We start from the raw sequence: 15,886 nt of genomic DNA, 5'->3' as shown, positions 1-15,886 counted from the left end.
GTTCCCTTCTGCTCTCTCTCGCGCCCAGGCCCTAAGCGGAGCCCCGGCGTCCCCTCCTTTCCCGCTCCGATGATGGACAGGAACTACCCACCAGCCCCCATCTACCCGGATCCGCTGGCTTCGGTTGCCGCCGCCGCCGCGTCCTCACAACCCACCACAGCCTGGGCCTACGAACGGGGCGCCAGCAGCCTCAAACCCAGGTAAGGAAGGTCCGTCCTCCCTCCCGCCACTCCGTCTGTCCGGGAGGAAAGGACGAAAGGGGGGCTGCGTCAGGAAAGGCCGGGGATTGAGACGAGGCCTTGGTTCCCCCTCACACCCGCGGGGTATGTTCAGGGCGTCTTCGTCTTCCTCGAGGTGGGGGGCGGCTTCCGTGCTGCAGGGCGCCGTGGGGGGCGAAAACCGTGTCTCGGTCGTCCTCCCTGGGGGTGGCGAGGATGACCGAGACGCGTCCCCAGCCCTGGGCCCGCCAGTAGGGGAGCACTAGGGCCCCGGTGAGTCCCGCCGCCGTGAAGCTTACTTTTGGAATTGTAGGGTGGGCGGTGAGGTAGATAAGGCTGTGAGGCGAATAAAGGGGCAATAATAGCCGTAGGGGGCAAGAAACTGCTTTGTGGTATAGCGGGGGACGGGAGTGTGGGATTCAGGGATACTGTATAACTCCACGCTGCTTGCTCTCGCTCTCTCACACGCTCTCTACAAACGAGGCATTTTTCTTCCTTCTCCCTTTCCACGGGATGAGGGATTAGCGTGGTAGGAGCAGTCTGTCTTTTATCCCACCCCGCTAAATGCCTTCGCCACCAAGAAGCCAGTGTGAGCGGGGAAAGTTGCCCTGCTTTTTTTTCTTGTGCTCCTAAGGTGTGCGTTTGTCAGGCAGTCCGGGTTCAAGAGTTCATGTTTACTTCTTGCGTTGCCTAGGGGAAGCCCAGCATACTATATCAGCTTCTTCGTTTTTTGAGGTCTCTGGAGGAATGAGGGGAGCCTTCTAACCCATCTGTATCAATCATCATGATCTAAAAAGAAGGTGTGGCTCAACTTGTTAACGGTAGGATCTGGAGTGTAAAGAACAATATCCTGTGTGCCTTGGAGGGTGGAAGCACAGAATTGACAGGCAGTTCTGCTGACAGTCACGGATGGGCATTGCCAACTCTTGGTGATCTCATCTTAAAGCCACCAGAGGCTCACATTGCTTCCCAGCATCCTTGCATCATTTTGATTTTATTATGCCACCAATTGTTTTACTGTGGATAGAGATTCTGTAGCTTTTGGTAATAAATGCTTTGGTTCTGTAGCTTAATTCATGCTGAAACTTGCCCAAGAATATTTGAAGGGCAAAACATGGAATATTAAATGGAATCCTTTATATCAGGGTGGGGAGCATATAGTTGTTGTTGGACTGCAACTCCCATCAGGCCTAGCCATCATAGCCAATTGTGAGGGATGTTGGGAACTGCAGTCAAACAACATCTGGCGGGCCATATGTTCCCCACTGCTGGTTTATACATTCTAGGAGATACTTTATCAGGCACAGGGCCTGTTCAGATGTCACACTAACCCACCACAGATTGCTCAAAAATGCCATCCACGGTGTGTTGGTCTGTCATGTAGCGGGAGTCGTGCCCCCCCCCCAACTACCCATGCTCGCTACCCATCCTCTGCAGTGGACTTAGCAGTCTTCCACAGTGCTTCCACTGCTGTCTGAAGGGAGCTCCCTGGGTATTTTCACTTGTTCTGGCAAACCCGCCCCCCAAAGAGTGGCAACCATAGAATCCACCAGCGAGAGTAAACACCACTTTCAGCAACACTCTTGCCAGTGCAGCCTTTTTATATGGTTGGTGGCCCTTTTAGATGACTGTCGCGGCTGTTGCAACCTGATTCACACCGCGGCACCTGCTGGGATACACCAGTGCAGTGATGGGAGCCTGTGAAGTTATCTAGAGAGTGGGGAGGGGTAAGTAAACCACGGCACTCCACAGAGGTAATGGTTGTGTAACAGGCATGTCCATCGTGGTTTTCCTAGTCTCCTCTGCTCCATGGATAATTTACCCTCCCCATCGTGTGAATGGGGTCATAGCTGTAAAAGTGGTTCAACCATCCTATAAATGTTAAAATACAGCTAGTCCTATTATATACATTTTTAAATTTAGGGGTTGCAGTATATTTAATGAAGACTCAGCTGTGCTTCTTCAGACCATTAAAGGATCTTGCAGAATGTCTCATATTGAAACTGAAATCCGAATGGGTGTTAGCGAACAAATGGGACTTGCACCCATGAACTGGGTGTCAGGAGGGATTAAATGCTCTTTGATTTCTTGGTAGGCTCTCAACCTGAGCATGGCATACCAACCAACTCCTCTTAATCCTAAATTATATTAACTTTATCATTTTGATTGCTTCCTTTCTTATATCAGTTTCACCAGTGGGGAGCAATAACAAATTTTGGTGCACATTTTCAGTCAGCTCTTTAGTATTGTCCAGGAATCTGTCATCCAGTTGTCCGAAGAAATTAGCTTGTGGAACATGCAGGACTATCATTGGATGTACCCAATGTATATGATTACAATCCTACAGCTTGCCTTGCTTTACCAGCAATATATCCACAGTAACCTTTTATAAGCACAGAAGATAAAACACACTCTATTTAGGCATAAGGACTTTAAAAGTGCTGTAATTGAACATTGTGCATAGATATGTACATAAGTGAAATCAAAACAGTCATGTGATCCTTTGGGCCGGGAGGAGAGCAGGGAAATTTCCTTCACTGGTGGCCAGGCTCATAGCATTGTAAGGCAGGTAGCCAATTCCCTGCCTTGCAAGTTGTCCAAGCATGTTCACCATCAAGGGATATTTCCTTCCCCTTCCCCAAGCTAGTCTATGGTTTGTTTGTTTGTTTGTTTCCTTTGGTTCCTATTACATATGTAGTTCTAAACGTGCTGGCCAGATGTCTGAACAAAGTTGTCAATCACTACCCACTTTTGGGTGGCTTTGTTTCGCATTCAAATTCATAGAGCATGTGGAGGGTTGCCTCTTAGAGGGACCGTGTTTCATTGGCAGAGCACCTGCCTGGGATGCAGAAGGTCCCAGCTTCAATCCCTGCCATCTCCAGGTAGGGCTAGGAAAGAATCCAGCGTGAAAACCTGGAGAGCCACTGACAGTCAGTGTCGACAATACTGGGTAAGATGGAACAATGGTCTGACTTGGTATAAGGCAACTTCCGATTGATGATGATATCATCATCATCATCTGCAAACTTTGGAGTTCTGAGCATGCTGATACCTCTCTCTAGTTTCTCATTGGCCCTGTATTGGCTCCATTTCTGATTGCACTCATCCGTGTTCACTTTAGAGGGAAGTGATGATAATGATGTGGAGAAATTGGTGTGTCTTAGCTGCTAAGTCTGCCTAGTACACAGTCAAGTCACTGTTACTTAATTTTTTAAAAAAATTGACTCAAGAAGTAGCTTTCTCTAATCTGAACCACAAAGAGGTGTTTGTTAACATTGAGGAAACTATTTACTGAGTATTTATCCAGGATATAGCACTTGTCTGAAAATTGCTACTTCTAGTGTTCTGAGATAACAAAACATTTTAGTAGCCTTCTGCTGCTATTTGTACTGCACTATTAGTCTGCATAGGTCTTAAGGATCCCATCAGTAGCACATGTGATCTCAATTTGATACTAGACTCCAATCTCAGAGTGGGTGCAACAGCTGCCATAAGCATTTCCCCCTCAGCTCTCAGTGTGCCAGGTACAGGTGCCATGGTGGAGTTGCTGGCATAGGCAGGAAAGGCTGGCATCTGCCCTTAAAGAACAAGACATGCTAACGGACATTTGGCATCCTGTTTTTGTGGGGAGGAAAGAGGTTTTAGTGGGTGGGTGTTTAAAGACAGTTGTCTGCTCTACTTGCCAAGCATAAATCTATACTCCTCTAACTTCCACAATACAAATTTCTGTGTGTGCTGTATAGTTTGAGGCTATAAAATAAGCAAGTATTTATTTTTCTGTCATTCATTCCTGTTAGTTATGCTTTGCAGACATAGTATTCTGTGAAGAAAATTTATAGTGGGAGTCATTCATGGCTTTCCATAGCAAAAGTTTTAAATTTAGCATCCAAAAGACAGATGAAGACAGAGACTTGGAGGGGTCCATAAGTCCGAGAAATCATTGATGATGAAATTTGGAATGCTGTTTCTTCATTCCTTTTCAAGAATTTGTCAGTGATGATGGAGCTGAGTTAATTCCCACCACAAATGTTTCTGAACAAGTGAACATATATGCTCTCTTTTTTAAAAAAATTAATGTATACTAATGCTATTGGATGCATGACTAATAAAGATTATTTCTTCTGTCATTTACTTCCTATTAATTTTACAGCCTGTGTAAAGTGCACAGGAGAGAAGAATCTTAAATTGTCAACTTTTCCAAATATTGTATCTGCTTTGTGTTATGTGTTTAAACATATTAGGAAAGCCACATAAGTGGGTGTATTAATGTTATTTCATTGATTTGCCCTTGTCTGTAGTATCTGGGTCAGACTTCTTTTCTACTGAGTTTAGTGAAACTCAGGCCATGGCTAGACCAGGCCTATATCCCGGGATTGTCCCTGTACATCCAAATGACACACAGGCGATACCGGGAGCAGGCAGGGACGACCCCCTCTATTTGCCTGGGATAAACTTTAGGTCTAGCTAAGGCCTCACTCTCAGGTAAGTATGTATAGGATCATAGCCTAAGGCCGAATCTACACCAAGCAGGATATAGCACTATGAAAGCAGTATATAAGAACCAAGAGCCACACCAAACAGGATATAGCACTATGAAAGTGGTATATGATATGTGTGAAAGGGCCCCAACAGTTGTCAGTGGACGTCAGTACTGACAAGAAGCAGTAGTGTGGCTCCTGCCTCTTATATACTGCTTTCGTAACGCTTTCATAGTGCTGTATCCTGCTTGGTGTAGATCTGGCCTAAGTTTCATGGCTGAGTGTATGCTCAAAGCAGGCCTTCCTAGTCCATTTATTATATAACTATTTATTACACAACCTTGGTGCTTTTTATAAGTTTTCTCACTTTTTCTTATATCCTATTGTCTAAGTGAAAGGGTTTTTTGGAATAGATAGGGCTACCTATACTCAGAAATGGAAAGGGTGTGAAGTTGCAGGAAACACAGAACTGGGAAAATCAAGATAGTTTGACTGCTTTGTGAAGTATGACCAGCTTTCTGGTTATTGGCATTTAGTGGTAGTTTATAGTGCTGGACTCTTAGGTGTACAACTATTTTAACGGTATTTGCTTGCTGGGTATATTTAAGGGTATATTGCCACAAAGAATAAATTATAGTGTTGCCTGATGGGTTTTGCAAACTTAATTTTTGTCCATGGGTTTGCGGGACTAGAGACCACTGGCCTAGTACTAGATTAGTTTGGCAGTGCCATTGTTTCATTGTCTGTTTGCAGTAACTTATAATGATAGGGAGATCACTCAAAATTAGTACTTTGGCAGATTTCTAAAGTGCAAAGAACTAAATGAAAATTGACACTGAACTATTCTCTTGCCTCTTGTGGTGAGCTTTCTGCAAAGAGTGTATTGTGTATTTGTTATGGAATCCTGTACTTCAGCCTGCTAAAATTGCTCCAGATTCACAAACTGAGAAATTAGTCCAAGACTGAGAATGGCATATTATAGTTCATGTTTGCATAGTGAATGTGGAGAATATACAGTATTACCGATGTATCAGAATAAAAGCCTTTTCTCTTGGATCTCTAATTGCATGCTTCTTATAAAGACATGTTTGTGTTAGTTCAATTTTTGTTACTTAAAAGTGCCTTGATTACCTAAAGTGACATTTAATTAGTATACAAAAGATACCTGTGATTCTGGATTCATCTCCTGGCTTTTGAACTCTTTTGTATGACTTTTTATATGTTGCTTATAGCTAAATTTCCAAACTTTCTGTTTCTTAGCTTTTTGCTAAATTTTTATCTTGCTTTGCAGAAATGCCTGTGTAGTGCTTACTTCTGTGGCATGCTATAATTTGAATTATATGGGCTGATATGTGTTGCCATGATATATTTGTTTTGTAGTCCTGAAAGCTGATTAACATGAACTTAATTTGGCCAGATGAGTAGTGTTGCATGTCAGCTGTCTTAGTGGGGAAATTGACGTTTACTGACTTGGCCTAGTTTCACTTAAGTAGCGACAATTTGGATGACCACATGGCTTGCATTCAGTTAGACTGGGTGTATTGAATTTCTGTAAGTCTACTTGATCTCTAGTGCCTGTATAGTCTTGATGCTGTAGCCAGATTTTCACCATTTTCAAGGGGGTCAGAAGAGTTTTCTGCTCTCACGTATTGAAAGACAAATCAATTTATAACAAACTAGCTGTACCCTGCCACGCGTTGCTGTGGCTCAGTCTGGTTAAATTGAAAAGAAAGAAAAGACAAAGCGGATGTTTCTAATATGTTTAATTTCACAATGCTTGTGGATATACAGTATTTTTAGTTGTTCCATTGTCTGTGTAGATATAGAGATTGTCTGGTTTGCCGACTCTAGAACATGCAACATATAATTGTCCATGTGAGAAGCAATCTGTGTCTAGATCTAAACCGCACAATTCTAAAGATTGGCCCTGAGCTTTGTTGATGGTGATTGCAAACGCCAATCGAATTGGGAATTGCAATCTCTTAAATTGAAATAGCATATCTGTTGGAATCATAGGAATGCGAGGAATGAGGACATCTTCACCTTTGAAAGGTCCTGTCAAGATTGTTGCTTCTATGACGTTGCTCAGTAATTTTTTTACTGCAAGCCGCATGCCGTTGCAAAGTTTTAGCTGGTTGATATTTCGCAACATGATAATTGGCATGCCGATTTTCAATTGCAGTACGTGCGGTGGCATCCCTGGCAGATCGAGTGAATTCAAAAATTCTGTTGGATAATTAACCGCTTCATCTGCTTCCACAACAGTGTTGATGGACTTATATGTGACTGCCTCGCTTTGAATGTTAGATTGAATAATATTGTTAAGTTCGTAGACGTTTTTGTTCTTGGCCGCAAGAATAGCTCGTTCACTCAGCCAATCGTGATTCTTATAATTGGTTTGAATATTTGGAAATACTTTTTCAACCAATTCTTCTTTTGACGTCACTAAATTACAGAAGTTATGAGGTAATAAAATTCGTCCTGAGGTCAGATCAACCGGCACCTTTCCGTTCCCAATTCCCAGCAATTGCCGTGAGAATATCTCAGCTGATTGATCGTTTTGCAGCTGGACATGCATATTTGTAGTTAATTTTAACGTCTTTACGTGTTGCCACAAAGTAGAGTATTTCAGGCAAGCATTTATTTCGTCCGCTGGTGTCGATCGAGGAATTACAGGTAATGTTTGCCTGAAATCTCCTGCAAGCAATATTAATGCATTCCCAAATGGTCTGATGTTTCCACGCAAATCTTGCAATGATCTATCAAGAGCCTCGAGTGATTTTTTGTGTGCCATTGTGCATTCATCCCAAACAATAAGTTTGTATTTTTGTAATATTTTTCCCATGCCGGATGCTTTGGAAACGTTGCACGTGGGAGTTTCAATGAATTGTATGTTTAATGGCAATTTCAAAGCGGAATGAGCAGTTCTTCCACCAGGTAGCAATGTCGCAGCTATTCCGGACGACGCAAGAGCTAAGGCTATGTCATTTTGGGATCGAATTGCTGCCAGAATCAATCTCCTGGCGCATCTAAGAAGATGATTTCTCCAATCCCGTTATTGATGGTTTTCATTATTTGATTGTAAATGCGTTTTTGCTCAAGCATTAGCTTAGGAATATTTGATTGCACATACGACAAAAGATCATCCGTGTTGTAATTTTGTTCACGACACAATTCTACATCGAACGAAGCAGCAACAGTTCGTTTCGGTGATGGCGTTCCCAATTGATTGAGAACTTTGTTTGCGATTTCTAAGCACAAATCTTCAATCATTATCAATGCTTCGTTGTAGATTTCTGGTGTGAAATCCATGTTCATATTTGAATTTTCTTTGCGTATTCGACGGAGAATATCTTCAGCCATGTCCGATTTATATTTCTCCCATAACTCTGTTGGAGATGAAGGAGAGCAGGCGGTCAATATGATTGCAAACAATGCACGAATTTGATTTGGATGTGACGTGTTGCACGTGTCATTAATGCATACATCCCAGTGTCGGTCGTTCTCCAATAAATTCAGAGCTTGACATGCTCTGTGGAAAGTGGCATGTGTAACGCCGTTGACAATTCTCAATTGATGGAAAGACGTTGGACCGGGCACATTTACCAACAGCATGCGAAGAAAGAAGCATTCATCTTGATTGGGATGCACGGTGTACAGTCTGCCTATCGTTGTTTCTTTGAATATGTCAGGTTGTCCGTCGACTCGCTGTCGTCGTTTGCATCGTTGAAATGATTTTCTACTTGCATTCCATGTGTAATACGTAGGTACTTCCGAATACAGCAGTGTTTTTGCAAATGCATCATTTTGACATAACGTGAAGAAACCAGTTAACGTTGTAGCCGGTGGATTCAGGGCTATTTTTTCCACATTTGCAGCTGTGAAATAAACGCATTGTCCATTTTCTAGATGTACTGCTAAGTGAACAACAGCTGGACTTCGTTCATGTATGGGAAATGATAGAATTCGCCATACAGCTTCATTGCTGCTTATGTATCTTCCAGCCTGATACTGTGCTATTTCATCGATATGTATGACCGCATTCCTATCACTTATTTCTGGTTGCACGCCAAAAACTGCCATGTTGCTGCCTTTGTTCACGTACTTACAAATGTATTTTATTGATTTTACGGAGTTACAGTATTCCACGTTTATGTGCGCTTTGTATGTTTTTGATAGCAAAGGCGAATATGGAACAACCCACCGGTTATCTACTTTGATGTCACCGTTTCGCATTTTTATGGTTGCTAATTTTCCGCCATCTTCTGCTGATCTTCGTCTGTATAAAGGATATCCATCGTTTCCTGTAACTGTGTTGGATACTAAAGCTGGAGGATATCGCTTAGAACATTTTCCGTCTATCACGCATGGTGAATTTGGATTCAGTGTACCGCAAGGTCCATGTATCATATTTTTCGTCACAACTTCATGCAAATCCTTATCAATGTCGGCATCTGGCATTTCAGCACATATTACATTGTCAATTTCATTTGAAGTGATTTTGTTTTTGAGCCAGATTAGTATATGTGCGTGTGGCAATCCTCTCTTTTGCCATTCCACTGAGTACATCCAGCAGCGCACAGACCCAAACACTTCATGTTTTACCATGAAATCCATCAGCGATTTCAGCTTCTGTCTGAAAACATGTGCTGTGATGTTTCCCGGCGATTGGCCAGGAAGTAAGAGCTGTTGTATATCGTCCCAAGCTGGATTGCATGTGAATGTAATGAATAGGTCTGGACGGCCGTAGTGACGAACATACGCAATTGCATCTTGAGCGTACTCATGCATATGACGTGGACTGCCTGTATATGAAGATGGCAAAATCGTTAGTCTTCCAACGTTAGTTGTATTACCGTCATTTACAACTGCATCTCGCAAATGAACGTATTCTTCTGAGCGAAGCTTGGTCTGATTTAAACGGATGAATATCAAACGTTCTGTTTCTATTTTTGCATACATATCTACGATGTATTGGTGAAACAATTGACGGCATTTCAAAATGTGATTGTCTTCATTTTCTCGAATCATTAATCGGTATGAATAATAGTTCATTGTGTTGCATTTCATATCTGTTTCTTCGCCACTGACTGGATTTATCATCTTAACGTTGAAGTGATATCCATTGGCACCATCCCAAAAAATGATTGGATATTGCAGGGCATCGTAGCATCGATGAGTTTCTGCAATTTTTTTCAATAGATTGTTTTTCCGTTGAATAACAATATCTCTAGGTTGAAATTGATCTCTGACTATAACAATTGCCACTTCGCCTATAGTTGAAGCATTGAATCTTCGCACATGTTCTCCAGCAGGCGTTTTGTCAGCATGAATAACAATCTTGTGTGTATCAGATGGCATCATGTCAATTGCTGTTTTGAACAAATGTACTAAATTTTTTTTTCGTGAAGTAGCTGTTGCAGTTTTGAAACGATGGACCTTTTTATGCCGGTATAAATTCCGCAGCGTGCATTCAATTCATCATTGCCATCACCAATGAAATACATTTGTAGGAATTTATGTTGACTATCTTGAAACGGAAGGAAGGAGCCGGCTTTATGATAAATTTGTCCTTTGACTTTGAAAGTTTGCATAAATGGAGCTGTGATGATTTCTGCGCCGAACGACGTCATTTGGAAGCATGAGTTGTATTTCCTGATGTTAGATAGGAAATGCTTTGATTCTGCGGTATATCCGTCAAGCAAAGTTTGTAATGGCTCTGGTGGTTATCCAAGTTGAGGCAGTTTAATTTTTCCAGCAACGCAACACATTCCTTTTGTTTCTCCATTAAATTTAAGAGCCTTGCAATAAGGACACACTTCAGTCATAGTGCCGATGAGAACATGCCACCTCAAACTATAATCATCAGCTGGGTTGTACCGGAATGCAAGGCGATTGTAATCATGTGATTGTTTACCACGGAGTCGTGTTTGACGCTGATGTGCTGTTTCTCATTGACGTCTTTCAGCCACTCTCAGCCTGTCGCGTTCATTCTGTTGAGAACAAAGCAGATCTGAAGCTGTAGAACGCGATTGCCGTGCTCGCAACCGTGCATCCTCAAGTCTTGCTGAACGTTGCTTGGCTGGTTCCTTGGCACGTATTTGAGGCATTCTTTTTCTTTTTTTCTCGTTTGCTGATGCCCGTTCTTCCTCAGTCTGATTTGCAATTTCTCGTCGCAGTGCTTCCGCTCTGCGAGTACGACGACCTAAGTGTGATCTTTTGCGAGGCATTATTTGGATGAAGTAAAGCAGATTGTTTGGTTTTTAAAAAAGGATGTTTTTACGGTGAGGACGTTAGTGGAAACTCCTGGCAGTTACCTTTCTTCAGAACGTGTAACTGTCACAGGTGTGACATCTGTATTCACTCAGCCAATTGTGAGAGAACATGCAAATAGGAGAGAAGGCAGAGCCAGTGGATTGGCCTACTGGTTGGCGATGTCACAATGACCTATAAGAGCAAATAGGAGAGAACATGCAAATAGGAGAGGAGGCAGAGGCAGTGGATTGGCCTACTGATTGGCGATGTCACAATGATCAGCAGGACTGGTTTTGAGGAGGCCTATTTCTTCGATTTTAAGACAAACTTTTGTCCCCATATAGAACATAGTTACATAACAACGCTTGCGTATTCGAATGCAATGTTGTGTCAAAATTTCAAAGCAATCGGTGAAGAACTTTCGGAGATATAACGTCTGTTTCGAACGAACATTTACATTTTTATTTATATAGATGATCCAACTGCAGGTATGTGATATATATCCTGCTTTCAATACCAACATTAATTAGTATACAAAGCAGTGCTAACTAAAAATGCTATATTTTCTCTGCGTTGGCATCGCTGAAAGGGTGAAGAGGCTTTAACTTCATCTCCCTCCCAGTGATCTTAATCCGGATCTGACTGATCCAGCTGGTCATTGGAGGAAAGTGATGGGGCTCCATGGACCTCATAAAGAATAGCCAAGTGCCACATATAACCTGCAGATTACCCAATGTGTGATTTATTAGCTACCCCAGATTGACCAGGTTCAGATGATATACTGAAGCTTGTAGTGGGTTATTTAACCCATGCCATAGTGCTTGTAGGTGCCAAATTGCATAAGCAGCCCCTGCTTGGTGGTGGTTATGCTGTGCAAACCTGGTGAGCGTGGGTTATGCGAGGGTTAAGCAACTGTTTCCTTGCAGCTAACTCTCACATAACTCTAAAATAAAGAATGAGTTATGCAAGGGTTGTTTAACCCTCACATAACCCACGCTTGCCAGGTTCTCACAACATGACAATGCCTGAATGGGGGTTACATATTTTAAATGGTGACAACACATGCTGCATCATCATCATGGATTAAATAACCCATGGTGGGCTGACATGTCATGCAAACAGCCCCAGAATCAGTTATACAATAGGAATAAATAAGCCAGAGATTGGTGACAGATGTCGTAAATTGTGAGTAGTTTTAGCAGTGAAACTGAGAAATTTACTTCTTGCTGATCCAGAATTAACTAATGTTTATGTTCAAGTGTGCTATCTTCAGTATTCGAGGCAGTAAGCCTGTGTGCACCAGTTGCTGGGGAACATGGGTGGGAGGGTGCTGTTGCACCATGTCCTGCTTGTTCATCCCTGGCCGATGGCTGGTTGGCCACTGTGTGAACAGAGTGCTGAACTAAATGGACCATTGGTCCGATCCAGCAGGGCTCTTCTTAGGTTCTTATGTTCCTAGGTTCATTGCCTCACCAAAAATCCAGATCAGTGACATAAGCCCCTTATTTCTTATATACATTGAATAGTTTTGTTGATATTACAGGGGGAAAGGAAAGGGACTACAGTTAGTGATGTGGAGAAATTGATTACCAGTATAGGGGGAAGATAGAAAGCATTGCTTCCATCTAAACGGTCTTCCCAATTTCAGCCCAATAATCCTCTCTCAGAAAAGCCAGTGAAAGTTTCGTACCACAGAACTGTTGTTGTCATTGCTACTAAAAGCATTGTAGATTTTTAGTGGGCTTAAACAGGCAAGTCAGTACTTGCATTTTGAGATTTCTACTTTCCTCTAGTTATTGTAGAGCAGTATTCTTTAAGGATCAAGGCAGAGAATTTAAACATAAATAAAGTGAAGACTATGCTTAATCAGCATTCTCACTGAAAACCTCCAGTGCATTAGAGCCCCCATCCCTTGTCGGAGAGATGCTGGAAGTGCTGAATTAAGCCCCTGTATTTTATCCCATACCGCTCCTCTCTCATTGGGATATTGTGGAAGGTTAAAACAGACTGCTGCGATGGTGTCAATGGGTGAAACAGCATACCCTGCTCGGGCGGGAGGAGTGCAGCAGGATGACTCAGTTTACACACAGTTGCCAAGTGATGTCTGAACCCTACCATTTTCTAGCAACCAAATATTACTGCCTGGGGAGCTTCCCTGGGGATGGGAATCTAAAGATAGGGTGCCACCACTAAAAACCCATATCTCAGGTTCCTAACCTCCTTGGTTCTGAAGGTTCAGGAGATTTTAAAAAGGGCCTCAGTAGAGCAGCTGGCAGGTGGTCCTTAAAGTACACTTTCAAGCCAATTAGGGATTTAATGGTTAAAACCAGTACCTTGATTGGTTAAGATAAGGGCTTGGGTGGATTGACTGAGGTTTCTTAATCTGTGGTTTAAAGGTAGTCAGCTCTTTCTATGTCCCAAGATTCTGTTTCCTGATAGTAGCCTTGAAGTTGATAAGAATTAATCAGAAATGTTAATTCTCAGTGTAGGTGGTGGTCATTCCTAATAAGCAGAGTCTAGTTCTTCAGACACATAATAATACAACAACAACAGTTGAATGCTTATTAGGCAGTCAGGCCATGCGCATACAGAAACATAATAAAATACTCCTCTCACCAGAGGGAATACCAAAATACAGAGTGTTAATAAAATGGCTAACAGGAGCAAGTTAAAACATCTTATAATCCTGGATAATATTTGCTAACATGTTATATTAATAAGTTTAGTCTTTTATGGCTGCCAGTGAGTTTCGTTTCTCCAGAGCCTGTTTGACAAACTTGGCAGTCCTATATGACGTATAATAATCTGTACTAGCCAATAGTGTTAGAGTTATGCTTACAGAGGAATTATAATTAAACTTAACTATTAAGGGCTCAAGATATTGTTTCCTCAGCTCTGCATACAATGGGCACTCTGCTAGGAAGTGTATCATGTCCTCTGCCTTGAGACAGCCGGCTGGGCAATCTGCTTTCACACTGTGGTGGGACCTATAGCATGCCTTCACCTCCATCAGCTGGAATGAATTCAGTCTGCACTGAGTCATAAGCCATCTCATCTCATATGAGGTGATAGAAGTTAAGTACAGGGAGACCTTCCCTGGGAAGATAATAATACTTTTTTAGATCATGTTGGAATGACTCCCAGCAGCAATGGCCATTGCTGTCTGGATGTCAACATCATGTAGCCATCTAAAGATCTCTTCCCTGGCACGATCGTACTCCCTTGCTAGTAGGTATGTTTGCAAAAAGCCCAACTCAGAGATAGATCTTCTTATCTTGTCTGCCCATGAGTCTTTCCCCATATCTTCATATGCTGATAAAACCAAGGGTGAGACCAGTTGGAACACTATCTTTAGCCAAAAGAAGATGGCTGCTTTTTGGACAAGCATTTCCACTGAATGACAAGCTATTTCTAATCAGACAATGGCCTTGGAGGTGGATCTAGGTGCCCTGAGTACTCTGGATAAGTATTTATGCTGTGTTGACACCAATGAGGTAATGTCTGCATGGGCCCAGGCAGATGCTCCATATAAAACCTGGGGGTGTAATTTACTTTTGAATAGTTCTGTTAAGGGGGCTACCATCTTTCCACCTAGTCTGCTGCAAAGCGAAGAGTAGCATTGCCAGTTGCATTAGCTGTCAAGACTGTTGCTTTCAAATGCTCGGACCAGGATCCTGAACTTTGAAATGTCACTCCTAGATTTTGTACTTATTGACCTGGTCAAGTAGGTAGCTATCTAGCTGCCATCGGTATTTCTTCCTCCTTTTGCCAAAAACGAAGATTTTAGTTTTATCATAGTTGACCTGAAGGCTTCCCTCATACAATATGAGCTTAAAGCTCTTAGAAGCCTACGCATCCCCACCTGGGTGTATGACAGGAGAACGGCATCATCAGCATATAATAACACTGAGATGCTCCTGCCTTGAGATGAGGTGGGGAGAAATCAAGACTAGATAAGGAAACTGACTATGTCATTAAGGTATAGATTAAATAAAAGAGGTGCTAGCAGACATCCCTGGCACACTCTTTTGTTGATGATAATAAGATCTGAAAGATCTCCACCCGAAGAGACTCTCACATGCAAACTAGAATTCTCATATAGCCCCTGTATTCTCCTGAGCAACTTACGTTCAACATTTAAAAGTGTAAGCTTGTGCCAAAGGCAGGGTCTAGATATAGAATTGAAGGCTGCTCAGAGATCTACAAATGCAGCAAAAAGTGAGTGATGGGGGGATGTATATTTCCCTAACAAGTATTTTAATAGAAAGCAATGGTCAACTGTAGATGTGCCACACTGGAAGCCTGCTTGTTCTTCGGCCAGGAGGTTCTCCCCAAATAACCAATTTTCTAACTTGTCTAAAAGATGTCTTGCATATAATTTACTAATAACATTTAGTAGACTTATAGGGTGATAATGCTTGGGGTCTGACCAGTTGCCTTTTTTATAAATGGGCACCACAATAGCCACTGCCCAATCTTGAGGAAATTTCACAGTTCTATCAATAAATGTAAATAAGGCTGCTAACATCAGGATCCACCAATGGGGATAATCAATAAAAAAGACTGGTAATAATCATGGCCAAGAAATAGAAAGCACCTTTGGTAAATGCAGAATACCAGCGCAGTGGATTTTCTGGTCATTTTTCTTTGAACAGTTGACTCCGTGCAGTGTCATAAACTGTGTTTGACATTCACTAATTTCAAAACTAGTTCCCATGTATAACATGGGGGACTATCTTTGAAGAAATTGTTTTTGCTGCTCTTGGTTCTTGGCCTCTATATGTGTTGTTCCTGACCATGTAGCCTGTTGGCCAAATTAATAATAAGTGTTTCATAATGCCATCTGTTGAAAGATCAGAGTCAAATGTTCCACTAAGAAAGTACAAAAGCTTCGATACCAGCCATTATTTCTTTCTGTTAAAAATCCCCCAAAGT

The 15,886-nt window shown here is 42.2% G+C and overlaps 1 protein-coding gene across 2 annotated transcripts in view; it reads left to right on the top strand.

Annotated features, from left to right (window-relative positions):
- The window catches only part of QSER1 (glutamine and serine rich 1), a 46,328-nt gene continuing 30,442 nt past the window's right edge, over nucleotides 1–15,886 (top strand). For both annotated transcript variants that reach the window (XR_010025058.1, XM_063117322.1), the window contains exon 1: nucleotides 1–200. Coding sequence is in view for 1 of the 2 variants with exons in the window: in XM_063117322.1 (XP_062973392.1) it covers nucleotides 70–200 (131 nt within the window). In the remaining variant the exon portion in view is untranslated. The remainder of the gene's footprint in view (nucleotides 201–15,886) is intronic.

Source organism: Elgaria multicarinata, chromosome 2 (assembly GCF_023053635.1).
Source record: "Elgaria multicarinata webbii isolate HBS135686 ecotype San Diego chromosome 2, rElgMul1.1.pri, whole genome shotgun sequence".
Taxonomy (NCBI): domain Eukaryota; kingdom Metazoa; phylum Chordata; class Lepidosauria; order Squamata; family Anguidae; genus Elgaria; species Elgaria multicarinata.
This window is presented reverse-complemented; position numbering and strand designations above follow the sequence as displayed.